Source organism: Epinephelus fuscoguttatus, linkage group LG7 (genome assembly GCF_011397635.1).
Source record: "Epinephelus fuscoguttatus linkage group LG7, E.fuscoguttatus.final_Chr_v1".
NCBI lineage: Eukaryota > Metazoa > Chordata > Actinopteri > Perciformes > Serranidae > Epinephelus > Epinephelus fuscoguttatus.
In genome coordinates this window covers 44043171-44065357 of record NC_064758.1, presented here as the reverse complement: position 1 = coordinate 44065357, position 22187 = coordinate 44043171, and the positions used below count along the sequence as shown (strand labels likewise).

The window sequence follows — 22187 nt, the reverse complement described above, 5'->3', positions numbered from 1 at the left end:
TTCACCTGAGGTGACTCACATGATTTACAGCGGACCCCTTCTGCATTAAGACAAATGTTAAAAAAGGCTGTGTTCCATTAGGTCTCTCCCTGCGTGTCAAAATATGACAAGTAGGGATGAGATTATACTGCTACTTCACTCATTCTTCTTCTCCTCTCCTGCATGTCTGTACTGAAGTCTGCTCGTTTAACTCACCGACAACAAACCACATGACATTTTAAGATTTTATTTTATCTTTCAAGCAGCTGTTGATTCCAGTTCAGTTTATGTACAGTGAAAATTCGTTTGCAAAGACTTAAACTCAGATGTGAGATTTCATAGTTGAAGTCCAAGAAGCAGTTTTAAGAATATAAATGTGGTCATTATTGCATTAAAGGAGTAGTTATTCTGCAGCCATGACAGCAGCTCTGTGATGTTGAACTTGAGCACCTAGGCTTTTTTAGCTAAATGCTAGTATGTTTACAATGACAATGCTGGTGTGCTAATGTTGAGCGGGTTCACCATCTCAGTTCAGAGTGTGTTCGCTTGTTAACATTTGCTAATTAGTAGTAAACACAAAGTACAGCTGAGGCTGATGGGAATGTCATTATTCCTGCATCCAACAGAGGGCTGCAGGGATGACATTTTTTGTAGGTTGACCTAAAAGTTAGCTTCACCATTGTTCCGTCAACATAAAGCCAGTGGGATATTCCCACTGGATTTTGGATTATTGCAGAAAATAAAAATCAGTGGAAAACAAAAACTTACGATACATACATGTATTGTTCAGCAGGATAATCAGTACCAATGAACACGACACGGCGTGATGACAACCATCTTTTGAAAGACACATAGAAGTCTCAAAGTTCATGAATTGGGTATTTACTGATGTATTTTATGTTGTAGAACAAAACGTGAAAGTCTCTTCAGCTTGTTTTAACCACAGACCGTTTCAGGCGTCTAACCAAAAACCCTGAAACTTCAAGATGAGAGAACTGTGAGTAGCAAAAATGCTAACTCATTTCCGGGTTTTCGGACTTATTCCTGCACCACTCTACTGAGGTCAAGAAATACTTTTCAAAACTGCCTCTGCTCTTAAAGACATTATGTGATGACACCATTGTAAAAGCTAACACACAGCGAACACAGCTTACAGTCTTGTTATGGTGGTGATGTTAAGTCATGTGACCATAGTGTAGTTCAGTATTAGCCCAATGATAGCTTTTTACATCTGGTTATTGCATTTAGGCTCCAATAATCATAAAAGCGGTGTTCATTCATGAAGATTATCTTGCTGAACAAAATGTGTAAGTGTCATAATTGTTTGTTTGCCACAGAGCTTATTTTCTGCAATAATCCAAAATCCAGTAGAAAAATCCCACAGGCTTTTTGATGAGCGAACCAGCTTGATTCAAACTTCCGTGTCGGCCTACAGAAATACTAAAACAAACAAAAATCAATGGCTGCCAAGTTGATATTGAACTAATCTAAATCTTTTAACCAAAACCACTGGTTGGCTTCCTTTTTAAATATTGTAAACTAATTAGAAGCCTGTCTGCTTCTGTTTTTCATTCTCTTTTCTCCTGTCTTTGTCCTTCTCCTCCCTCTCCCATCACACTCCTTTTCTTCTCCTTCCTCCTCCTCCTCTCAGGGTTCCATTATTAGCAGCCCTCGGCCTCACCAGCAGCGCCCCCTGCTTGCTGGGGGTCTATCCTACAGCCCCATGATGGTACCTTCGTCTCCAGCAGCCTACCGGCCACACCGCCCTACTCAGAGCCCCGGTACAGGGGTGGGGGGTGGGCCGGGGCTCTGTCACAATCAGGGGGGGATCACCACCTCCCCACTCGTGAGCGGGGGAGGGGCTGGGGCCGGAGGAGGGATGGCGGGTGGGGGCGGACCGACTGGCGGCGGCCTGCTGGGGAATTTCTTCGGCAGCCGCAGAGGCAAAGTTCCTGGTCCCCTGACGATGACGTCACCAACTCCTCAGGGTCCTCCGAGTCCCCTGATGATATCATCACCCCCCCATTACCCCGCCCCCGCGCCTCCCATCCCCCACCCATCCTCCCCTTCCCCATGCCCCTCCCCATCGCCCAACCTCGTGCAGTCGGACTCGGGAGGAGTTGGAGGGGGAGGAGGTACGGGAGGGGGGCCTACCAAGCTCCAGGCTTTGCACGCTCAGTATTGCCACGGCAACAGTGGAGGAGGAGGAGTCAGTGTTACTGGGCATCAGCAGCAGCAGACACCGCCCCCACCCTACCACCACCATCACCGCTACCACATGCAGAACATCCCCCAGCACCACGCCCTCACGCACAGGTTCTCTGCACCCCAGCGGCAGGGTCCGTCCGGCTGCGTTCCCTCTCATACCCAGCAGCATCAGAGGATGCAACACGGCGTCGGCCAGCACCCCCGCTACAACCTGGGCTTCATCACGCCGCCACCCCTGTCGCCACACTCCCCCGTAACCCCTACTACCCCGCACGGACTCTACCACTCGCACCCGAGGCCAGGTGGAGGCAGCAAGCTCCCGCTGACCATCTCGCACTCCCAGCCCCACCCCCACGCTCACACACACTCTCACAACCACGTCGTGCACACACACTCCCCCCTCAGCCCCTCCCCCTCCGCCTCCCCCTCCACCCACTTCATCTTCTCCACCCCACCTCCCCAGACACCCTCGGCGCGCCTCGTCACCCAGACACCTCCGCAGCCCTACGCGCCCCAATATCCGCCAATCTCCTCCATCCCACCTCCCCCTCCACACTCCCCCCTACCACCCCCATCCAACGCCCAGCACTCCCTGCACCCAGGGGCGGGGGCAGGGCAAGGGGGCGGCCCCAAATCGAAACCCGTCAGCAGGATCAGCACGGTCGTGTGAGGAGGCAGAAGCGGATGGTGGTCCGCCACCCCACAGTGAGCCACCGGGGGGCGGTCGTGAGAGGGAGCAGGAGAGGGAGGAGGAGAGGAGGAGGGCAAATGCAGACGTATCAAAATGGCCGCCTAGTGAGGAAGAGAGCACTGAGAGCGGGGAGGAGGAAACTACTCAGCCTGTGTTATTTTCACATCCACTTCCCCCGCAGGTAGAAAGACTCTCACACTTACTGAAAGACGTTTGTTGGGCAACTTGTTCCCTGTCGGGGCTCCTGGGAAACCTGCCCATGGAGTGACCACACCAAGAACGTAAATCACGGCGTTTTCAGTCACTCAAAGCTGAAGACAAACTCCGACATACTGGAAGTCCTGCCATCTTGGTGAAAATCTCCTCCATCTTCCTTTCGCAGTGCCCTTCAGAGGTGGCCAAGAGGACACTTGTGTAGTTCTTGACTGGCAGAGGAAGTGTTCGTGTCAAATCGTGAGTAAGAATTGTGCGTTGCTGTAGTGGACAAATGGTTCAGGGACCAGACGTGAAGGGAACAGTGCCTGTGAATTTAAGACAAGGGTTAGCGCTCGATGCTAACAGTATGTACGGTATTGGTCGATGGGACAGTTCAGGCTTTTAGGAAGCCTGAGAACGCGACAAGTCCTTTTACTATATTCCAAAAATCACACTAGTCTTGCACCACTTTGTTTTCTGCACAAGAAGCACTTGTACCATTGTTTTGGTTGTCGACATATTACAAGCCATGAGGTGTAACTGAGAGGTGGTTAGCATTATTATGGTGCAGTTTCTGTGTCTTAGACAGGCATGCATGACCTGTGCAATAGCTAATGAGTGTCAGTGTGTCTATGGTTGAAATACTATATGCAGGGGGAGGGATTTGTTGTAATTTAAAGCCCCAATCCAGCATTTATTTGACCATGAAAAGTGCATTAGTGAAGGTTACTGAAGACTTTACTTTCTACAATAAACTTTTTTAAAGACTTTAAATAAGCCATCATAACAAAAACTACAGGTGTCTTTTTACCTTTGTGTTTTGCAAAAATTGCTTAAAGCCTTTAGTGTTTGTGGATTACAGGGTTTCAGCAGGGGGCGCTGTGTTGTTGTCTTGGATTGGGACTTTAAAATAAGGATTGTTGACATTGGACAGTTTTCCCAATAATTTATTCTTTATTCATTTGATAATTTATACAAAATCAGTGAACGCTCCCCTGATAGTGTCCCAGTATATCTGAAAGTATAAACCTAAATTAGTCAGAAATTATAATATGTTTCAACTGTATTTCATGATGCATATTGTATGTGACCCTTTATCTTGCTGGAGAAGGAGAATACGCTAAAAGGTGCCAAACAGGGTGCAGTCTGGGAAACAGAGTATTTTGTTTCACTGGCTTTTCTGCCTTTGATAAAGTTGGGAAGATGAATAAAGTGTTATATTAAACAATATCTTCTTATAATGTAACACACACAATTCTCAACAAGTAGAACACTGGATAAGAAAAAGGAACTGGGTGGGAAATTAAGTTTAAAAAGGTTATATTCAGTTTAGAAAATCAGAATTGTGCATCATCCCAACAAAACTCCCAAAACATCTTTGTATGAGTCATTAGCCGAGAGACTGTAATTGTCTGAAGCCTGAACCATTTGTATGACATCAGATCATAAAAAAGTCCACCAAAAACTTTAAAAAAAAAAAGTGAAAGGAAGGAGGACAGATAGCTTTTCCAGATCAGATAGATGCAACGAATACATAATCATTAGCATTGGTGTCAGCTAATGTACATGCACATAATGTATAGGTACCAAAAATATTTTTCTATCGGGGGCCAAGACTGGTTTTTGGTTGCAAGTAATTTCAGCTCAACAATCAATTTATCAGCATTTGAAAATTAAAATATGAATCATGCTTTTGTGGTGCTCAGATTCAATAATTTATCCCAAGATGATGCTTCAATGCCTTGTTGTCTCAGCTTCACATTGTCCTTACAGTATCATCATCTTCTTTAAAAAGAAATGTTGGTTAATGATGTTAAGGATATGGAACATTTCATGGTCCAGTGTGTGGGATTTAGTGGCATCTAGTGGTGAGGCTGCAGATTGCAACCAACGGAAACTTTGGCTAAGCGTGTAGGAGAACTACAGTAGCCGATGCAAGAATGCAAGTGGCCCTGTCTACACCCAACGTTTGGTTTGTCTGTACTGTAGAAACAACATGGCAGAGTTTGTGGAAGAGGACTCGCTGCATATGTAGATCAGGCTCCCAGGAACGCCACTCAGCTTTTTCCTAGCAGCCTTTTGCAGTATTGCAGTGAAAAAACTTTCCTGCAGCCCATAACAGCAATTTCCCCTTAGACCACCGTTATAAAAGAGATGTCTGTAACTGTTGACAGGACACCTTGGACTGCAAACAAGGTGTCTGTCTATTATGAATATTATTTTTGCAGAATTTTCATCAAGCCAAGAAATGCAATTTCAGTGGGCCGCATACACTGGAAGTGATTCTGGAAGCTAGAAACTTCTCATTCAGATCTAATTATACATCTATGATGTGGGTATAAATGGCTCATTCTGAGGTAACGAAATAAGAATTCTTAGCCAGATAAGTTATAATTTTGTTCTGTTGTACCTTTTTGTAGTGTTGTTTTCATGGATACAAGAGATGCATGATAATATTGGCACATCATCAGTATTGGCCAACATGATCTTTCTTATTTTGCACAATGGATGAATATTACAGCCATTGAAAATTCGTATTTCATGTCTCCATCTGCTGGTGGGCTGTCATGATAAGAGTGTGCATGTATAATATGATGTTAATTCCACTACAGAAGAGACTTGATGATCACTAACATTAGGTGGGGATCTATCAATATTAGTACTGGTTATCGGCCAAATAAGTTGTCGGATATCTTACATCCCTAACGATACTCTCAAACATTTAGCAGTAACCACACTACTCTTGGCTTCCATTTTAAGCCTTTGGAAAGACACAGAAATGTCTGAAAGGATGATTGCAAAAGCATGCCCAGCCTTATTTCACCAGTTGCAGACAGACATGTTTGGCTAATGAAAAATAATTAATTTCCCACCCAGTTCAAACTGTGGTATTTTCTCCTAATAGGATGTGAAAACTTCAAAACGTTTCTGGTGACCTTTATGGTGAAAAAACTTTAATCCCACTTTCACTACTTGTGTTGCAAAATAGAGAATATGGTGCCTTCAGACGGAGGGATGGTGCGACATAAAATGATCATAAGAAATAATGTTCAAGAACGACCTCCTTTAAATATAAAGACAATTCAGCATCTAAACTGGTAATATATTGATTGATTGTATCCACTCAGAACAAGAAACATCAAGCCATTTACTGCATTATTGAAAATCTGGCTGAAGGACTGAGACCCTCGTCTCCCTCGTCATTCGTCAAAGACACAAAGGAACCTGAAAACTGGACCTAATTCATCTCGAAGGACTTGCTAACATCTCACAGGACTGAAGTGCAGAGTACAGTATCTTTCACCATCACGCAGCACTAAGTGAAATATTCTTGAACAAACTCATTTTTACACATTATTTTTGCACTTTGTGTTGAACCCACCATGCCAGTATTAAAGTGTATTTTCTAGCTCTCTCCATCTGATCGAGATCGCTGGATGTCAGGGCAGGACGCCCACGATGGCTGATAGAAAGTTCTTCGACCATTTGAACTATTTTACCAGCCATTTGTACTTTTTGACTAGAAACAAACCTCTCAGTGCTTGTTGCTTTCCTGTCCAAGTGGCAGGTTTTGTCAGCCTCATATAAATATTTACCAGCGTTTATCTGGTGGATGATGAGAAAGTCCTCTGATGTTCTGAATGCAAATGACATGATTTTTAGTTTCCCTGTGATTACGTGAATGCGCCATCTGTAGATATTAACTGTACAGTGTGTTCTATTTTCAATGGGGCCAACAGCATTGATCTGTAACTGAGGTTCAGAATTGCTTGAATTAACAAAATGTATGCTCTAAAAACCAAACGTTCATCAGGGTTCTTCAGGCTATTTGAGCAACTCCGGGTTCCTCTCTAGATAAACTAACAATAAAAATCCCTTAAATGTTTTTTGTAGAAGCCTTTTGTTTTTGTGGCTCGTGGAAACACCGTCATGGATCATAATCAACTGACGGAGTTCCTCAGGGAACCATCTCGGGTCCCCTATTGTTTTCAAACTGAAGAACCCCTTTGACTTTTTAGAGTGTGCTACTGATATTATTATCAATATTGTTGTGTGACAAGCTTCTACTAACATAACGTACTCCTTGGGCTGTTTTGTATTTTTAGCATTTTTAATTTTGTTATGTGCTTACGAGTGAGATGATCTTTTCTTTTCTTTTCTGATTTGGGCATCTTATGGAAGTACTAAAACCTTTTTAATTTTTAATATGTTTACAACAAAACCAAGAATTTTCTGTGACTAACATACAACTAATATGTTTGAATATTTTTAATACAGACTGTGATAATTACTTTCACTCACCCCAGCATGCGTTCGCCAACACACACCTCTGAATCATCACAGAGCCTCAGCGAAGCCTCTCACCAACCTTTTAATGGAAACAAGCAACACTTCTGCTACCAGGCAACCTTTTCAAACCATACAAATAAACAATATATGCTGAGCTGCTAAGAATTGTGGACCGTTGGGTCCCCATCATGTATCTGCAATCACCTCTGGAAACACGTACAGTAACACCATGTCTCATTCAGAATAAAACAATTAACCAAACACTTGAAATAACAAAACAAAGTTCTCGAGGAGTACTGGATCAAACCTGCCTCGCACGGGATTACACAACATGTCACCCTGTTCCACTGCGTGCCCGAGCTGAATCAAGCACATCTTCAAAGTTCCAGTTTTAAAGCTCCATACCCGTGATTCTGCATGTTGTAGCCTATCAGGTAAAAACTGTATGTACTCTACACTGCTGCCAACCATTTTCCAAATATTCCTTCAACTTTTAGGTGTGTTTCCATTGGACAGACCTTCATTTTGGTGTCAATCTTGAGAGACTTGACCCTTCCTGTAGGTAGATAATTCGTTACTGTCTGTTGGGGGAACTGTATTGCTTTTGCTTTTTCTATCATCAGCAGGCTGGAGCAGATCCTGGCAGTGTTCACTGCTGGAGGATGTCTGAGGCTGCCATGATCTTGGCCTCCTGGTGAAACTGTCCAACTTTGTATCCAATTTGAGTTGTGTACTTGGACCCCACTAAACCCACAAGGAGGTCTAGTTTTGTCTGTGTTTCCAACAAAATATCTTTGGACCGCAAAGACCGTTGAGACAGTTGAGATTTGACAGTTGGTTGCAGAACAACAACCTTTCTAATTCTCCACAAGTAGATCTTCATTGAAATAAAACAAAATGGCCTCCTGGAACATAAGAAATCAGTCTAAAATGTATTACATGGTTTGCAGAAGTAATGTACAGTGTGTGCAGTTTAAAACATACAAAAACACAGGTATGGTTCTTTAAATGCTTAATTTAAATATGTTGTTTTGTTTAATTTTTTCTGCCCGGGCCTGCTCTCCACTATTGGTTTGCATGTGGTATTTATTACAGTATCTGCACTGAATGAAACTGTATTATAAACATGAATGTACATAACCATCGTTATATGAAAAATAACAATGCGAGTACTCACTTTGCTCCACAGAGGGCAGTTTGTGTGTGGCTGGGTTTACACCAGGAATGGAAGATCTGGTTTTTAATGCCAACGGAAACAGATCTGGTCTGACTGCTGCCGGCAAAACAGGGAACACTTTTAAAAAAAAATTAAAGCACATCAGATCTGGTTCAAATAAAGTTAAAGATGTTGGATCCTTCTGTTCCTGTGTAAAGGCAGTCTGTGTTGTGTGTATCTATACAAGGGCGATGGACCTGGGTCTATGTTGTACGTAACAACACAATGGACCGCTTTGTGGAGAACAATATTTCTTGTTTATAATGTAGAGCAAAGAGAGACTGGAATAGTCCTTGTAAAATTGTATGAGTACAGTGTCAAATATGTGTCAACAGAGACGACATTATTTTAAAAATTATGTATGGAAAATTTTAGCTGTGTATATAAATATATATTACTTGTACTTTGTTTTTGAAATTGCAGAGATATGGAAAAAGTGGAAATATTTATTGCTCTAAAGATATAAAAAATCTGTTCATGTTGATGGAAAGACGTGTCCTGTTTTGTTTGGCTGATGGTGCACGCACAAACACATGACACTACCTTAATAATACACTGTGTTGATGATGATGATAATGTTCAGTGGTTCAGAAACAACATTGTGAAATAAACAACAATCACAAGATAAAAGGAACCAGCAACGCTTCAGGAAGTGAAGATTCTCAGTCATCCAGGTCATGGTACCTGTTCTATATCGTAGGCAACTGGACTTACTTGAGTTTTTTGAAGACTTTTCACCTCTCATCCAAGAGGCTTCTTCAGTTCTAGGCTTCTTCAGAAGTGAGGGAGCTTCTTGGATGAGAGGCGAAGTATCTTCAGGAAACTCAAGTAAGACCAGTTGCCAACGATGTAGCACTTAGGAGCACTTAAAGAAATACAATTTTTGCTTTCTTTCTGAGAGCGCGATGCTTGATGGATATCAATCTCAGATCTGCGAGTTGAGAGCAGTAGAGGTCGCTTTGACCTTGTATCCATCTCATTCTCCTCAAGGGAATTTCTTAAAATTGGCACAAACATTCACTTGGACTGAAGAATGATCTGATCAGAATTTGGGTCATAGGTCAATGGTCCATCTCATTGTGACCTTGCATCTGTTGCATTCTCGTGAGCATGATATCTCAAGAACAATTCAAGGGAATTTCTTTAAATGTGATACAAACATCCACTTAGACTTAACAATGAACTGATTAGTATTTAGTAGTCAAAGGTCACTGTGACCTTGCATCTGTCTTATTCTCGTGAACACAATATCTCAAGAAGGCCTCAAGTTTCTTCAAATTTACCACAAACATCCTCAAAATCTAGCACCAACATGGACTCAAGAATGAACTGATTAGAATATGGTGATCGAAGGTCAAGGATCAAGGTCACTGTGATCTCACAAGACATGTTTTTGGCCACAACTTAAGAATTCATACGTTAATTATGACAGAAGTTCACACAAATGTCTAACAGGATAAAATGATGAAGTGATGACATTTTATATCCAAAAGGTCAAAGGTCAACTTTTCTGTGACATCATAATGTTCTGCAAGAACACTTTTCTGTCCATTATTCAGCATCATATCTCAGAAACAGAGCGGCAGACATTTGGTCAGATACTGAATTGGTGAGTCAAATTTTGGGTGTCCATCTTGACACTGCTGATTGTATAGATCATTTGTGCTGTCGAGGGAAGATGTGTGTGAGGCATCCATTATCGTGGATCTATGCTGCAGATGCAGCTGGTTGGTGGAGGCACACAACCGTGAGGTGGTAATTCTAGTTTTCTCAGAGTTATGTGTTGGAAATGTTCCTTGGCAGTGAGTGGTGTTCAGCCCTGTACCTTTGTGCAACATCTTCATTAAGTTTCTCCCTTAAGCCTGAAATTCAAGTCATACATAATGATAAATGCTCACGGCATCTTCGACATGAAGCATCTCATTAAGTGAACTCGACACACACAGCAGGTGTAACTCAGATTTTGCAGGACATTCTGGACTCTGGATCAGAACAGTGGCTGTGGACTTCTAACTTGTATCTGCTGGGTCTTGCTTCACTGTAAATAGGCAGAAAATGACTTGTATAATAATCAGCTGATCAGACTAAAGATATCCAGCAACACTGCAGAGGACAAAAACAATTACTTTAAAGGTGTGAAAGCACTGCCCCTGTATAAGACCTCAGTCAACAAAGTACTTTGGTTTGTTTCTCCTTTAAGAAATTAAAAACCGACAAACTTACAGAGTATTTTTAATTCTGTAGAATCTCTGGAGCACACGTACCAATACGAATTTAGCTGTCATGCATTGTCGCATCGTCCTCTCACAGAGCTCTCTCCACTGCAGTCATCACAGCCTGTTCATCAGGAGACCAGCAGGTGTCACTGTTACACATCTAACGCACCAAATTAAAACCTCTCAGGGGCCCTAAGTTTAAAAGGTAAGATGAATGTGTGATATGTTATGGTGGTGGAATGTAACCAAATACTTTTACTGAAAAACTGTACAGTTCAACTGCTAACACAATGCACAATCAATCATTACATTTTACTGATAATTCTTTGCCTACATTTCCTTTTCCTTTGAATTCAGGAAGATTTTCACAATGCTGTATCGGTACTTTTACACCAGCAAAGGATCGTCTCCCACCACCGATATGCAGTGTTGTGAAGGTTACTTTTGAAGTGTAATTGGTATCAGATTACTAGTTACCCTGTTAAAAATGTAACCTGTAATGTAACTATTTTAAATCCTTCATCAAAATAATGTAAATTATTATATTGATTACTTTCTGATAAAACAAATGTTTTAAACAGGGCAATAAAGCTGATAAACATCTGGAAATACGCTAAGACAAAGATAAGGCACTCCTGCAAAGCAGAAAGATGCAACAAAAGAATGAATGTTATATTCGAACATTTTTATTGAAAATATTATATTTGCATGTAACCCCTTTGTCATCACCAACATTTTGATTAGTAGCTGTAATTTAATTAAATATTTTCCCTCAATAACTTGATCTGATTACAATTACTTTTCTGTGCTAAATTTATTTGTATTAAAAGTTCTTAAAATAAGTTTTTATTTTTTATTTTATTTCAGTTTAGTTTGTTTGGTTTAGTTTCGTTTTTCATTTATTTTATTTCACGTTGTTGTATTTTAATTTGGTTTTATTTTATTTTACTTTATTTTAGTTTACCGCCGTCACGTGATCGGTGTTTCCGCTCTAACCGGAAGTTCTTCGTCGTGTTTTAAAAACTGCGGAACGTGTGCGTCGCAAACTCACAAAGTTCTTAAATGTGGTAAGTTAACTTTAATTTCAAACACATAATTTCAGATCTTGTCATTGGTTTGTACTTGATTAAAGTCTCTTTAACAAACTTGACTGTCATTGAAACAAACGGTTTTTAGAAGCAGTAAACTTAAGGTGGAAGAGTAACACGGTTAGCTAGCACAGTTAGCTAGCGTCGGCTAGCGTCTGTAGCTAACTCTCTTCGGCGGAACAGCTGCTAAATGCTAGTGCTAAAGTTAGCTGGTTGTCGGCAAATGAAGTTTGAACAGGTGTTAGCAGGAAGTTAGTTTAGATACAAGTAGTTCCTTTTAAAGTAACGACGGGAGCTTCCGTCGTGTCCGGTTGCGTTGTTTTGGTTAGCTGTTAGCTGTTCAGGCCCTCAGCTGCCTTAAACGGGTCGGTTCATTTATTCATTTATTAAAAGTTAATGTGTCACTGAGTCAGAGCTGGACGGAGTTATCTGTATGTAGGCTACACAGTGGTGGAAAAGGTATCCGGATCCTTTACTGAATTAAAAGTACTAACGTTACACTGTGAAAACTACTCAACTACACGTCAAGCTAAAGTCAGTGATAAAAGTCCAGTATTCAAAAACCCTACTTAAGTAAACTATGCAGGTATTATAAAGCAAACTTTATTTAAAATATTAAATTTAAAAGTATTAACTGTGGATCAAAATGTTCCCTGTTCGTGTCTTAATATTATATATAATGTGTTTGGATTAATATTACTGCTGCAGTCACGTGTATGTTGAATTTTACTGACAAACACCGTAGCTGGAGTCTTTGTTCAATTTGTACGACAACAGTTTGAACCAACATTAAAATGCTTCACTAACAGCAAGGAAGTGTCTGGTGTGAGGTTACCTGGGTAGGAAAGACTTTTTCCAGTTGTGCTGTTAACTGATTGTTCTTGCAGTCTTGTAGTTGTAACCTTTAGAGCAGCAACAGAGGTCACAGTGATGTTTCTGATAATGAAGCCTCCTGCAGAATTAAAAGCATTCGTTACAATCAAAACCTGAGCATGTAAATAATTTCAATCATTGTGATGTTCCATGATTACGAAGGAGGATAAAGATCATGTTAAAGACTAAAAAAAGCAACTAAGTAACTAGATCTATTACATTACCACCTGTAAAACATACAGTGGCATCACCCAGATGTGTTGATCACCAGGATGAGGAAAAAAAACACACCAAAAGCCCGCTCCTTATCCGCGCTGCTTTCAGACAGCCTCAGGACACAAAGCAGAACGGGATGCATTGTAGGTATATAAATGAAAACACATTGAACATGATATGCAAGGTGTGGCATCACCCAGACGTGTCATCACTAGTGGTGCCCTTCTATAATGCAGTCTGTAATATGACACAACAATCTTCAGGGATTTTTTTTTTCTCTTGGTGCACTGGTGGAAGTGGAGCGGTGTGGATGAATAAAAGATGAAAAAACAGTTTCCAGGTGGTAAGGCGTTAAAATGTGATAACATCACTCAAAGTCCTGTTGGTAAAGTGTTATGTTACTTTAGTCCTGCTTAAATGTATATTACTGTCACCCCAAACATGTTTTGTACACACTTTTATTCCATGTTAGTGACTTTCCAGTCTTAAGGGATAGTGCACCCAAAAATGAAAACTCACCCATTATCTACTCACCCATATGCCGAGGGAGGCTCAGGTGAAGTTTTAGAGTCCTCACATCACTTGCAGAGATCCAAGGGGAGAGGAGGTAGCAACACAACTCCACCTAATGGAGGCTGACGGCGCCCCAGATTCAAACATCCAAAAACACAGAATTGAAACCACAAAATATCTCCATACTGCTCGTCTGTAGTGATCCAAGTGTCCTGAAGCCCCGACATAAAAAGTTGTTTGGAAAAACGTCATTTGAACTCTGTTCTTAGCCTCATTGTAGCCTGTAGCTCTGACTGCCTCTCTGCGCACCGCGTTCACGTGTGTGCGCTTGCGCGAGACCGTGAGACATGGGCCGCCTTCATGTGTGTTCACGTGCTTTCGCTGGTCTCGTGCTCGGTGTACACAGAGAGACAGTCAGAGCTACAGGCTACAGTGAGGCTAAAAACAGAGTTCAAATGTTGTTTTATCCAACAACTTTTTATGTCGGGGCTTCAGGACACTTGGATCACTACGGACGAGCAGTATGGAGATATTTTGTGGTTTCAATTATGTGTTTTTGGACGTTTGAATCTGGGGCGCCGTCAGCCTCCATTAGGTGGGTTGTGTTGCTACCTCCTCTCCCCTTGGATCTCTGCAAGTGATGTGAGGACTCTAAAACTTCACCTGAGCCTCCCTCGGCATATGGGTGAGTAGATAATGGCTGAATTTTCATTTTTGGGTGCACTATCCCTTTAAGATGTGACCTTTCTCCTAAAATTACGAGTTTATTCTCGTAGATTTATGACTTTGTTCTGGAAATCTAAGATTCTTTTTCTTAAACGTGGCCCTAATCCTCCTTTGTACATGACAGTCTAAATACTGGGCGTAAGTGTTTTCCATCCTGCCAAAATAATTCCAATTTTTTTGTTTATTTCTTTATTTTTGGCCCTTAAACATGAAAATAAGTTCTTTTCCTCTTTCAGAACGTCTCCCAGTCTGTGTGTCAGTTGGCTGGTTGAACAGAGAGCGATGGCCAGTCCAGAGCTCCTGCTGGACTCCAGCATTCGGATGTGGGTGGTCCTACCCATCGTCTTCATCACCTTCTTTGTCGGGGTCATCCGCCACTACGTCACCCAGCTGCTCCACAGCGACAAGAAGATCGACCTGGAGCAGGTTTCTGACAGGTGAGACGCATTTTAGTCTGCTGGGCAGCAACGAGCCGGTGACTCTAAAGTTCAGCCTGCAGCATATTCAGTTTTAAGTGTTTGTAGTGATGCTGCAGATTGTGCTCAGTGTTTCAGAATAATCTGAGTTTATGTTGGTGTTTCTGTTCATTTGTGTTCAGCCAGGTGCTCCTGCGCAGCCGCATCCTCAGAGAGAATGGAAGGTACATTCCCAGACAGGTAAGTGCACACACTCACTCACTGGGAGTGAAAGTTTGGAAATACAAGAGAATTTTCTCTAAAATGTGTTGAGAGCAAAAACAGCACTATGCTAAAAAAAAAAAATAGCTCTATTATGCCAAAATACTTCACAGAGATTAGTAATGCTCTTAGACTGGATTTTCAACTCTGGATCGTCATCAGAGCAGCAATCATTTTATTCTCCTATTAGACCATCTCTCAGTAAACATTAGAAATCTGCCGTCCGTGTTACAGAGTAATTTACTTGTCTAGATATATATTAAAATATGTATTGTAGACATGTTGATGAAATGCTGAAAGACTTCTGGAGGACACGTCTCTGTGACTTTAAAAGCTGTGAGCTGTTGTGTGTCAACATGTTTTCACTGTTTCAGTCTTTCGCCATGAGGAAGCATTATTTCAACAACACAGAGACCGGCTTCTTCAAGAAGGTCAAGAGGAAGGTCGTCCCTAAGAACCCCATGACAGGTGGGTGTGTGTGTCTTCATCATGACACATCCAGGGCCCTGTTTCAGAAAACAGGTTTAGTGAAAACTCTGAGTTAGTTAAACCCTGAGATGGCGTCAGGTTTGACTGTTCCTAGTGGACCAACAGTCCTCATCAGGGTCCATCAGTGGACCAACAGTCGTCATCAGGGTCCATCAGTGGACTAGTCTCCTGCATGTTTCTGATATTGCTGTAATGATTAAATGATATATTTTGGTGGTTTGAGTTGAAGGTGTGAGAAAGAATAGTATCAGTAACATTGTTAACACTGTGCTACATTACAGAGAAATACAAACCGTACTAATGAACCTTCATTAATATAGGCCTATATTTTATCTCCAAGTGCACGTCACACACTGAGCGAGCCGCCTGTTAATGACGCTGTGGGCTAATGGGCATGTAGCTACTTCCATGTTTCACATGATACGTCATGTTTGTAGTCGACCAATGAAGATGAGTTTACATATCACCTTGGGTTCGTCCTTCACCTTCTTAAAATGATCCCACACTTTGGATTTCCTGCCCGACATGTTATTAACTAGCCTGTGGAATAACCGCAGGTACCAGCCCTGGAAATTAAATTTATTTACCTTTCAGATACATTTTCAACATACATGAATATAACCAGAATTACATATGTAACATCAAACACCAGTTTCACACTACAGTCTGTCAAAAGACACAAATATCACTGGAGACCTATTAAAACGACCACCTGTGGGTCCCAGGGACTCACTACACTGAACACCTAACTCTTCATCTTCATCATCACAACATTCAACAATGATACTGCGTATCGCAGGTTTTCCTGATATGGTGCAGCCCCTGTTAATACAATATGTGGAGGTCAGGAAGAGTTCCCACTGTTGTTGTTACTGTAACTCTGGAGATAAATAAGCAAACAAATATTAACGTGTGTGTGTGTGTGTGTGTGTGTGTGTGTGTGTGTGTGTGTGTGTGTGTGTTACAGACAGCAGCATGTTGACAGACATGATGAAGGGAAACCTGACCAACGTCCTGCCCATGATTGTGATCGGTGGATGGATCAACTGGGCCTTCTCTGGATTCGTCATAAGTGAGCTCTTCAGCTGTCATCATTAACATGTTAACACATCAGACACTGTCATGTTTTCACCATTAGAAGAAAATCAGCAACTCTGAGTGACGCTAATCTCAGTGTTTCCCCTGTGTGCATTCAGCAGCACTGCTACTGTTGCATGAAACTTTCTCCAAAGGCAGTTAACTTGTTATCTCTGAGCAACTAGTTGAGAATGAGCAGTGGTTCATATTGTGATACTAGTTTGACTTGTTGACATATTGATGTCATACTGTTACCCACGGCAACAACAGGCACGGTTGAACTCACTCAGCAGCTGACATGTGACATCACAGCTGCAGCCTGCTGGGTTTAATAATGCAGAGAAGTCAGATTTAATAATTTCACAGGAGCGTACAGAAAAGCATCTCATGATCACAGCTGTATTCTGCTCTTCTTATACGCAGCAGTTTTTCCTCCTGTTGTGTTTTTATTAATTGTTAATTTGTCCTCCAGCCAAGGTGCCGTTCCCTCTGACTCTGAGGTTCAAACCCATGTTGCAGAGAGGAATCGACCTGCTGTCTCTGGACGCCTCCTGGTAAACATCCACACTGACAACACCACATAGAACCACGTGCAGACATAAATTATGATGTGTTTAATTTAATGTAATGTGGTCTGGCTTCAGTCTGAATGAGTGGGCAGCTGATAACAGATCAGGCTCTGCACCACGTGTCTTCATTGACAGATAAATACTTGGCACTGGGAAATAAAATGAACCAAAATAACAATTAAGTTAAATAAAACTAAACTGATTATTTCACAACAACAGGTTTTCATGCTCATATATTTAGTCTGTGTTTATTCAGTGATGCCCTGTTTATTAATTTTGGCCACTGTGGGTCTCCGTACCATGCAGGGTGAGTTCAGCGTCCTGGTACTTCCTGAATGTGTTTGGACTGAGGAGCATGTACAGCCTCATACTGGGACAGGACAACGGTGAGTGTCACGTTTTGGTCTTTGACTTCTCACTGTTTTGTTTCTGGGTTTTGTTTGAGATTTTTTGAATAAGTCAAAAACACAGAGCTGCTTTAGATTAAATGTCATATTTTACATACAAGACCAAAATATTGGAATCATTCATGAACTGTTCATACACCGATTTTTACACTTCTATGCCAGCAGTAGGTGCGGCCAGAGGGATTATGTTTTGGGTTGTCCGTCTGTACGCCTCATCCTCATGAATGCAGTATCTCAAGAACACCTTCAGGGAATTTCCTCAAATTTGACACAAAGGTCCACTTGGACTGAAGAAGAAACTGGGTAGAATTTTGTGGTCAAAGATCAGTGTGACCTCACAAAACATGTTTTGGCCATAACTCAAAAATTCATGTGCTAATTATTAGGGGTGGGAGTCTCTAGGCACCGCTCGATTCCATTCAGTTCCCAATCTGAGGGCAACGATTTCGATAATAGAACGATTCTTGATTCTAAAACGAGCCAGTAAGAAAATTTACACTAGATATTGAAAAACATTAATGTAATTTATTTATTATTTTATTTGTTTATTTCGCACCATTGCACAAGACAATAGAAAAAAAAACAAAAAAAAATGGCCATCACAAAATAAAGGTGCTGAGCAGAGGCAAGAGACCCAGATGGGCCGATACGGGGCCTCAACTCCTTAAATACAGTGCATCACCAATTCAACACAAGAGCCTAAAGCAAAGTGAAAATAAAAAACATCCAAACAAATTTCATAACATTGAGATAACAATAATAATAATGATGATAATAATACTAACATTAATAATAAAACAAATCAAATAAAACAGCAAACACAAAATGACAGTAACAAAAAGCACAAAGTTATTCACCTAGCAAAGTATATTTAAGCCTGGACTTGAGCAGTGGAGCAGAGGAACAGTTTTTAATCATAGAAGGTTTTGAATTCCACATTGTAGGACCTCTGAGTCCTATACTGAACTGACCTAATGTTGTGTGGGAGAAATGACAATGAATATTTTTTGATTGCCAGGTAGGATATGAATGAATACTGGAATTCGGTATGAAACAATTTATGGAAAACCTTTTGAATACAGTCAAACATAAAAATACATGTCTGATACACATTAATATCAAAAATTGATAATATCTTAAGTTGCAACAAAAAAAGTTTGTGAAGAGAAGTAGGAAATGTACTGGCCCAAATAATATTACAATAAGATAAATATGGGTATATTAAACTGTAATGTCAGAAGACAGCAGCCATTCACTAAAGAAGAAATCATTCTAATTATGCCATAATTTCATTTTATTCATAATTTCTTTGCACACAAGCTCAGTATGGTTTTTCCATGTAAGGCCTTCATCAACAATAACACCTACAGATTTGGCATGAGAGACCTGTTTAATTTCAGTGTCACTGATAAATAATTTAGAGTCTTGTTTTGAATAATTTTTGTTTTTATGTCTGAAAATCATATAATTGGATTTGTTGATATATTGTAATAAAGCTGGGAATACATATCCAGCGCATACAAACTGTATTACTTACTGAGGCTGAGATGATACACTCCACCGGTCCATCCTCCTCATCCACAAATCTCAACAGGACTCTCCTGTCCCTCGTCGACCTCCTCGACATTTCTCCTCCAGTATTTACAAAACCATAACTGGCTATAACTATCTATGAGCTATAAAAACACCAACTATTGTCAAAAAGACGGTGGCGAAACTACAAACTATGGTGAAAACACGACGAAAACACAGCATAAAAAACCTCAAATACTATTATTTACAACACTAAATATTATTCACAAAGAAAACGCCACTCAAACTCAAAATTACACTCTCCTCGTCAGCTGTCACACTCCTCCTGCTGTGCTCACTTCCCTCCCCTCTTAATTAATTTGTTAGTTACGGTAATTTGAAAAATAAACATTAAAAAATAAAATTGAAATCGATTGAGTTTTCCACGTCAACGCTCACATCGTTCAAGACAGAATCTCAGTGCATCTAAAAATCTATTTTTTCCCCACCCCTGCTAATTATGACACACAAATATTTCACTGTGACATCACAATGTTCTGCCAAAACACTTTTCAGTTCATTACTCAGCGTCATATCTCAGGAGCAGAGGGGGAACATTTCTAATTTTGAAGATTCTGAAAATGTTTGCATCCGTGATTTCACAGACATGCATGTAAAGTGTAAGTGCAGCTTCACTGGTTTGCAGAGGCACACAGCAGCAAGGCAGTAATTCTAGCTAGTGACCTAAGGTGCAGTCAGTGTGAGCACAGAAGGCTAAAACACAATACAAAAAACTATGTTAACAGAAATACCCACGTCTGTGTGGACTAGGTCGAAGTGAACTTGAATGAACTCGTGGTTTTTGTGAATCTTAAACAGGCCAGTTAAAACACAGCTGGTGTTCACAGCTGTTGCTGAAAGTCTCACAAAAACCTGTCAGAAAACATGAACACTGAGACAGTTCGGACATTAAACCTCGTCTCTTTGATTTTATTTATTAAAGCTGTCGTTAACTTACAGCTGCTGACCAGTCACGGATCATGCAGGACCAGATGACGGGCGCTGCCATGGCGATGCCCCCTGACCCCAACAAGGCTTTTAAGGTGAAACATTAAAGTCAGAAAGAATAATGAAAGGTTTGATCGCTGATTACATTTGTTTGTGACAGCTGTGTACGTATTTAACAGAAACTACACATTTCCACGTAATGTTTACAGACATAACACGTGACCTACATGACCTTTGACCTGTCAGATCCTGGTCGTCTCGTAAATTAAGATCTCACTCTTCATCTCGCGCCAAAACACTCAAGCTAATGCTAAAGCAAATCACTTGTTGTACACTTAGAAACTTCTGCTGAGAGTCATGTCTCCCTGTTTGTTTATTTATTTGTTTGTTTGTTTGTTTGTGTCAGAGCGAGTGGGAGGCGCTGGAGATCGTGGAACACAAGTGGGCGCTGGAGAACGTGGAGGAGGAGCTGATGTCCAGAGACCTGAACTTTGGAAACTTCTTCAGCCAGGACATCAAGTCCACCATGTTCTAGATCGACGAGGACCTGCGAGCTCTGGAGCGTCCGTGGAAGGTTCGACACCTCCGTCTCTTTACAGCACGCTCTGTTCTGAACGCTGTACAACGACAATGAGTCTGAAGGTTCTGGAGCACAACGTACACAAATACTAGAAGCTGATTATTGTGGCACCAAATTGACTTCTTGCCTTTTTATGAGTCTCTAAATTCTAAGAGTGGAAAAGTTGTGCGTGACATAGTGACTTAAAAAATGTACGTAATGATCATAAGTGATGACACAGCTAGTCTGACTCACTGGATGTCGTCTGTGGCTATTAGCCGGCCATCTCCCCTCTTCCACTGTCTGCGTGTTACCCCATCCAAATCCCCTTCGCTACAGGAAACAACAACCTCAGAGCTACAACTAAAACACAGAAAATGGCACATTCTAACAAAGATGTCGATCCTTCAGTAAGATACGGCTGCTTTAATGTTTCTGTGAATTGTTGTAAAGATCTACAACAAATAAAACAGCCTGTGAACGCACCTCAGGAAAACCCAGACTGTCTCACAGGGCGCTCGGCCTAATGTTAGTGTCTTCTGACACCTGATTTGTTACCTTTTAAATCTGGCAGCAGCACGTGACAGTGACTTCACCAATTTACAGACCTGTTCCTCTTCACACGAGCTTCTGTAATATTTTAAGGTTCTGCTGGAGCCACATGCAGCCAGTAGGTCCAGCGAGCTCCTCCAGAACTTAAGTCAGGCGTCACCTCGAAGGCTCTGATTATCAAATTATGTTTGTCTTTTTTAATCACTGAAAGTTCGATCACACGGTGACACGTGGCTGCTTTTGTTTTAGTGGCATCTTCTTTTGCGGGGCCATTTGACAGGACAGGGCTCGTCTGCCCACGTGCAAATGATCCACTTAAACAAGTTCACCCCAAACACTGTTTTGCAAAAACACTGTCCCTGAATTTTGGGCTTAGTGCTGATCAACACGACTGTGATTGGTTTAAAGACACAAAAACTAGCCAGTGTGTTTGTGCGAGATTATGACACAGCTCATGTTTTTATTAAACATTGTGATGGTTAAAAGAAGGAACCAGGTTTTAAATAGCCGACCAGTGTCTTGTCTGTTTGCAGCTGAAGCTGTTGGCTCAGTTTTCATCAGAGGATTGTACATATTAAAAAATACATGTGCACCCTGAGATAACTTTTAATTTTTGTATTTAATATTTGCTGCTTTTGTGTTCTGTGTTCCAGGATCCTCTGAGGCGTGGAGCAGATCAGTTCGAGGCTTCCCAGATGTTCCAGATCACCAGGTTGTTTCAGTAAACCAGCAGATTCTGCACCAGGTCTGATCAGACGAATCCTCTCAGGAAGGTGTTTCTCTCTGGGTGTGACGCAGAAATCTGGAGCTGCGTTTAAAGACGACCGGGACGTTTTTATGGAGCTTTAAATGGCAGCAGGCGTGTTGTTGTTGTTCTCACCCTGCAGGACGGACACTTTGCATGTACTTTTCTACACTGTGGTCATCCAGCTGAGGCTGTAATCCAGAGCGACTTGAAGTGAGTGCCAACAGTTTAATAAAGGTGCCATCACAACTAACTGAATTTCCCTCGTCTGTATTGTACCGCACTGAAACAGCCAGGTTCACATCCCTTCATAAGACACTGCTTTTTACTTGAAGCTGGTAAGCATTCTTTTTTAGTGGTGGGAGCTGCAGATTTCTGATT

At 41.4% G+C, this 22187-nt stretch overlaps 2 protein-coding genes across 9 annotated transcripts in view; both read left to right on the top strand.

Annotated features, from left to right (window-relative positions):
- The window catches only part of LOC125892253 (IQ motif and SEC7 domain-containing protein 1-like), a 256394-nt gene extending 247356 nt beyond the window's left edge, over window positions 1-9038 (top strand). For 5 of the 8 annotated variants that reach the window (XM_049582154.1, XM_049582158.1, XM_049582156.1 and 2 more), the window contains exon 19: window positions 1631-9038. In XM_049582154.1, coding sequence (XP_049438111.1) covers window positions 1631-2857 — 1227 coding nt within the window. In that variant the 3' untranslated portion in view covers window positions 2858-9038. The remainder of the gene's footprint in view (window positions 1-1630) is intronic. The other 3 variants (XM_049582159.1, XM_049582160.1, XM_049582161.1) reach the window with 2 other exon arrangements.
- Window positions 9039-11737: 2699 nt separating this feature from the next.
- Window positions 11738-22059, top strand: LOC125892277 (ER membrane protein complex subunit 3-like). The gene is made up of 10 exons (XM_049582203.1): window positions 11738-11862; window positions 14448-14648; window positions 14810-14867; window positions 15263-15356; window positions 16345-16449; window positions 16927-17008; window positions 17330-17409; window positions 19963-20045; window positions 20357-20524; window positions 21715-22059. The coding sequence occupies exons 2-9, from the start codon at window positions 14494-14496 to the stop codon at window positions 20483-20485; spliced, it is 786 nt and encodes a 261-aa protein (XP_049438160.1). The 5' UTR covers window positions 11738-11862; window positions 14448-14493; the 3' UTR covers window positions 20486-20524; window positions 21715-22059.
- Window positions 22060-22187: the final 128 nt, after the last annotated feature.

Coding starts and splice junctions, on each gene's coding strand:
- LOC125892277 (XM_049582203.1), top strand. CDS start 14,494: ATGGCCAGTCCAGAGCTCCTGCTGGACTCCAGCATTCGGATGTGGGTG. Junction 17,009..17,329: donor CTGTCTCTGGACGCCTCCTG/GTAAACATCCAC, acceptor CGTACCATGCAG/GGTGAGTTCAGCGTCCTGGT. Junction 20,046..20,356: donor ACCCCAACAAGGCTTTTAAG/GTGAAACATTAA, acceptor TGTTTGTGTCAG/AGCGAGTGGGAGGCGCTGGA.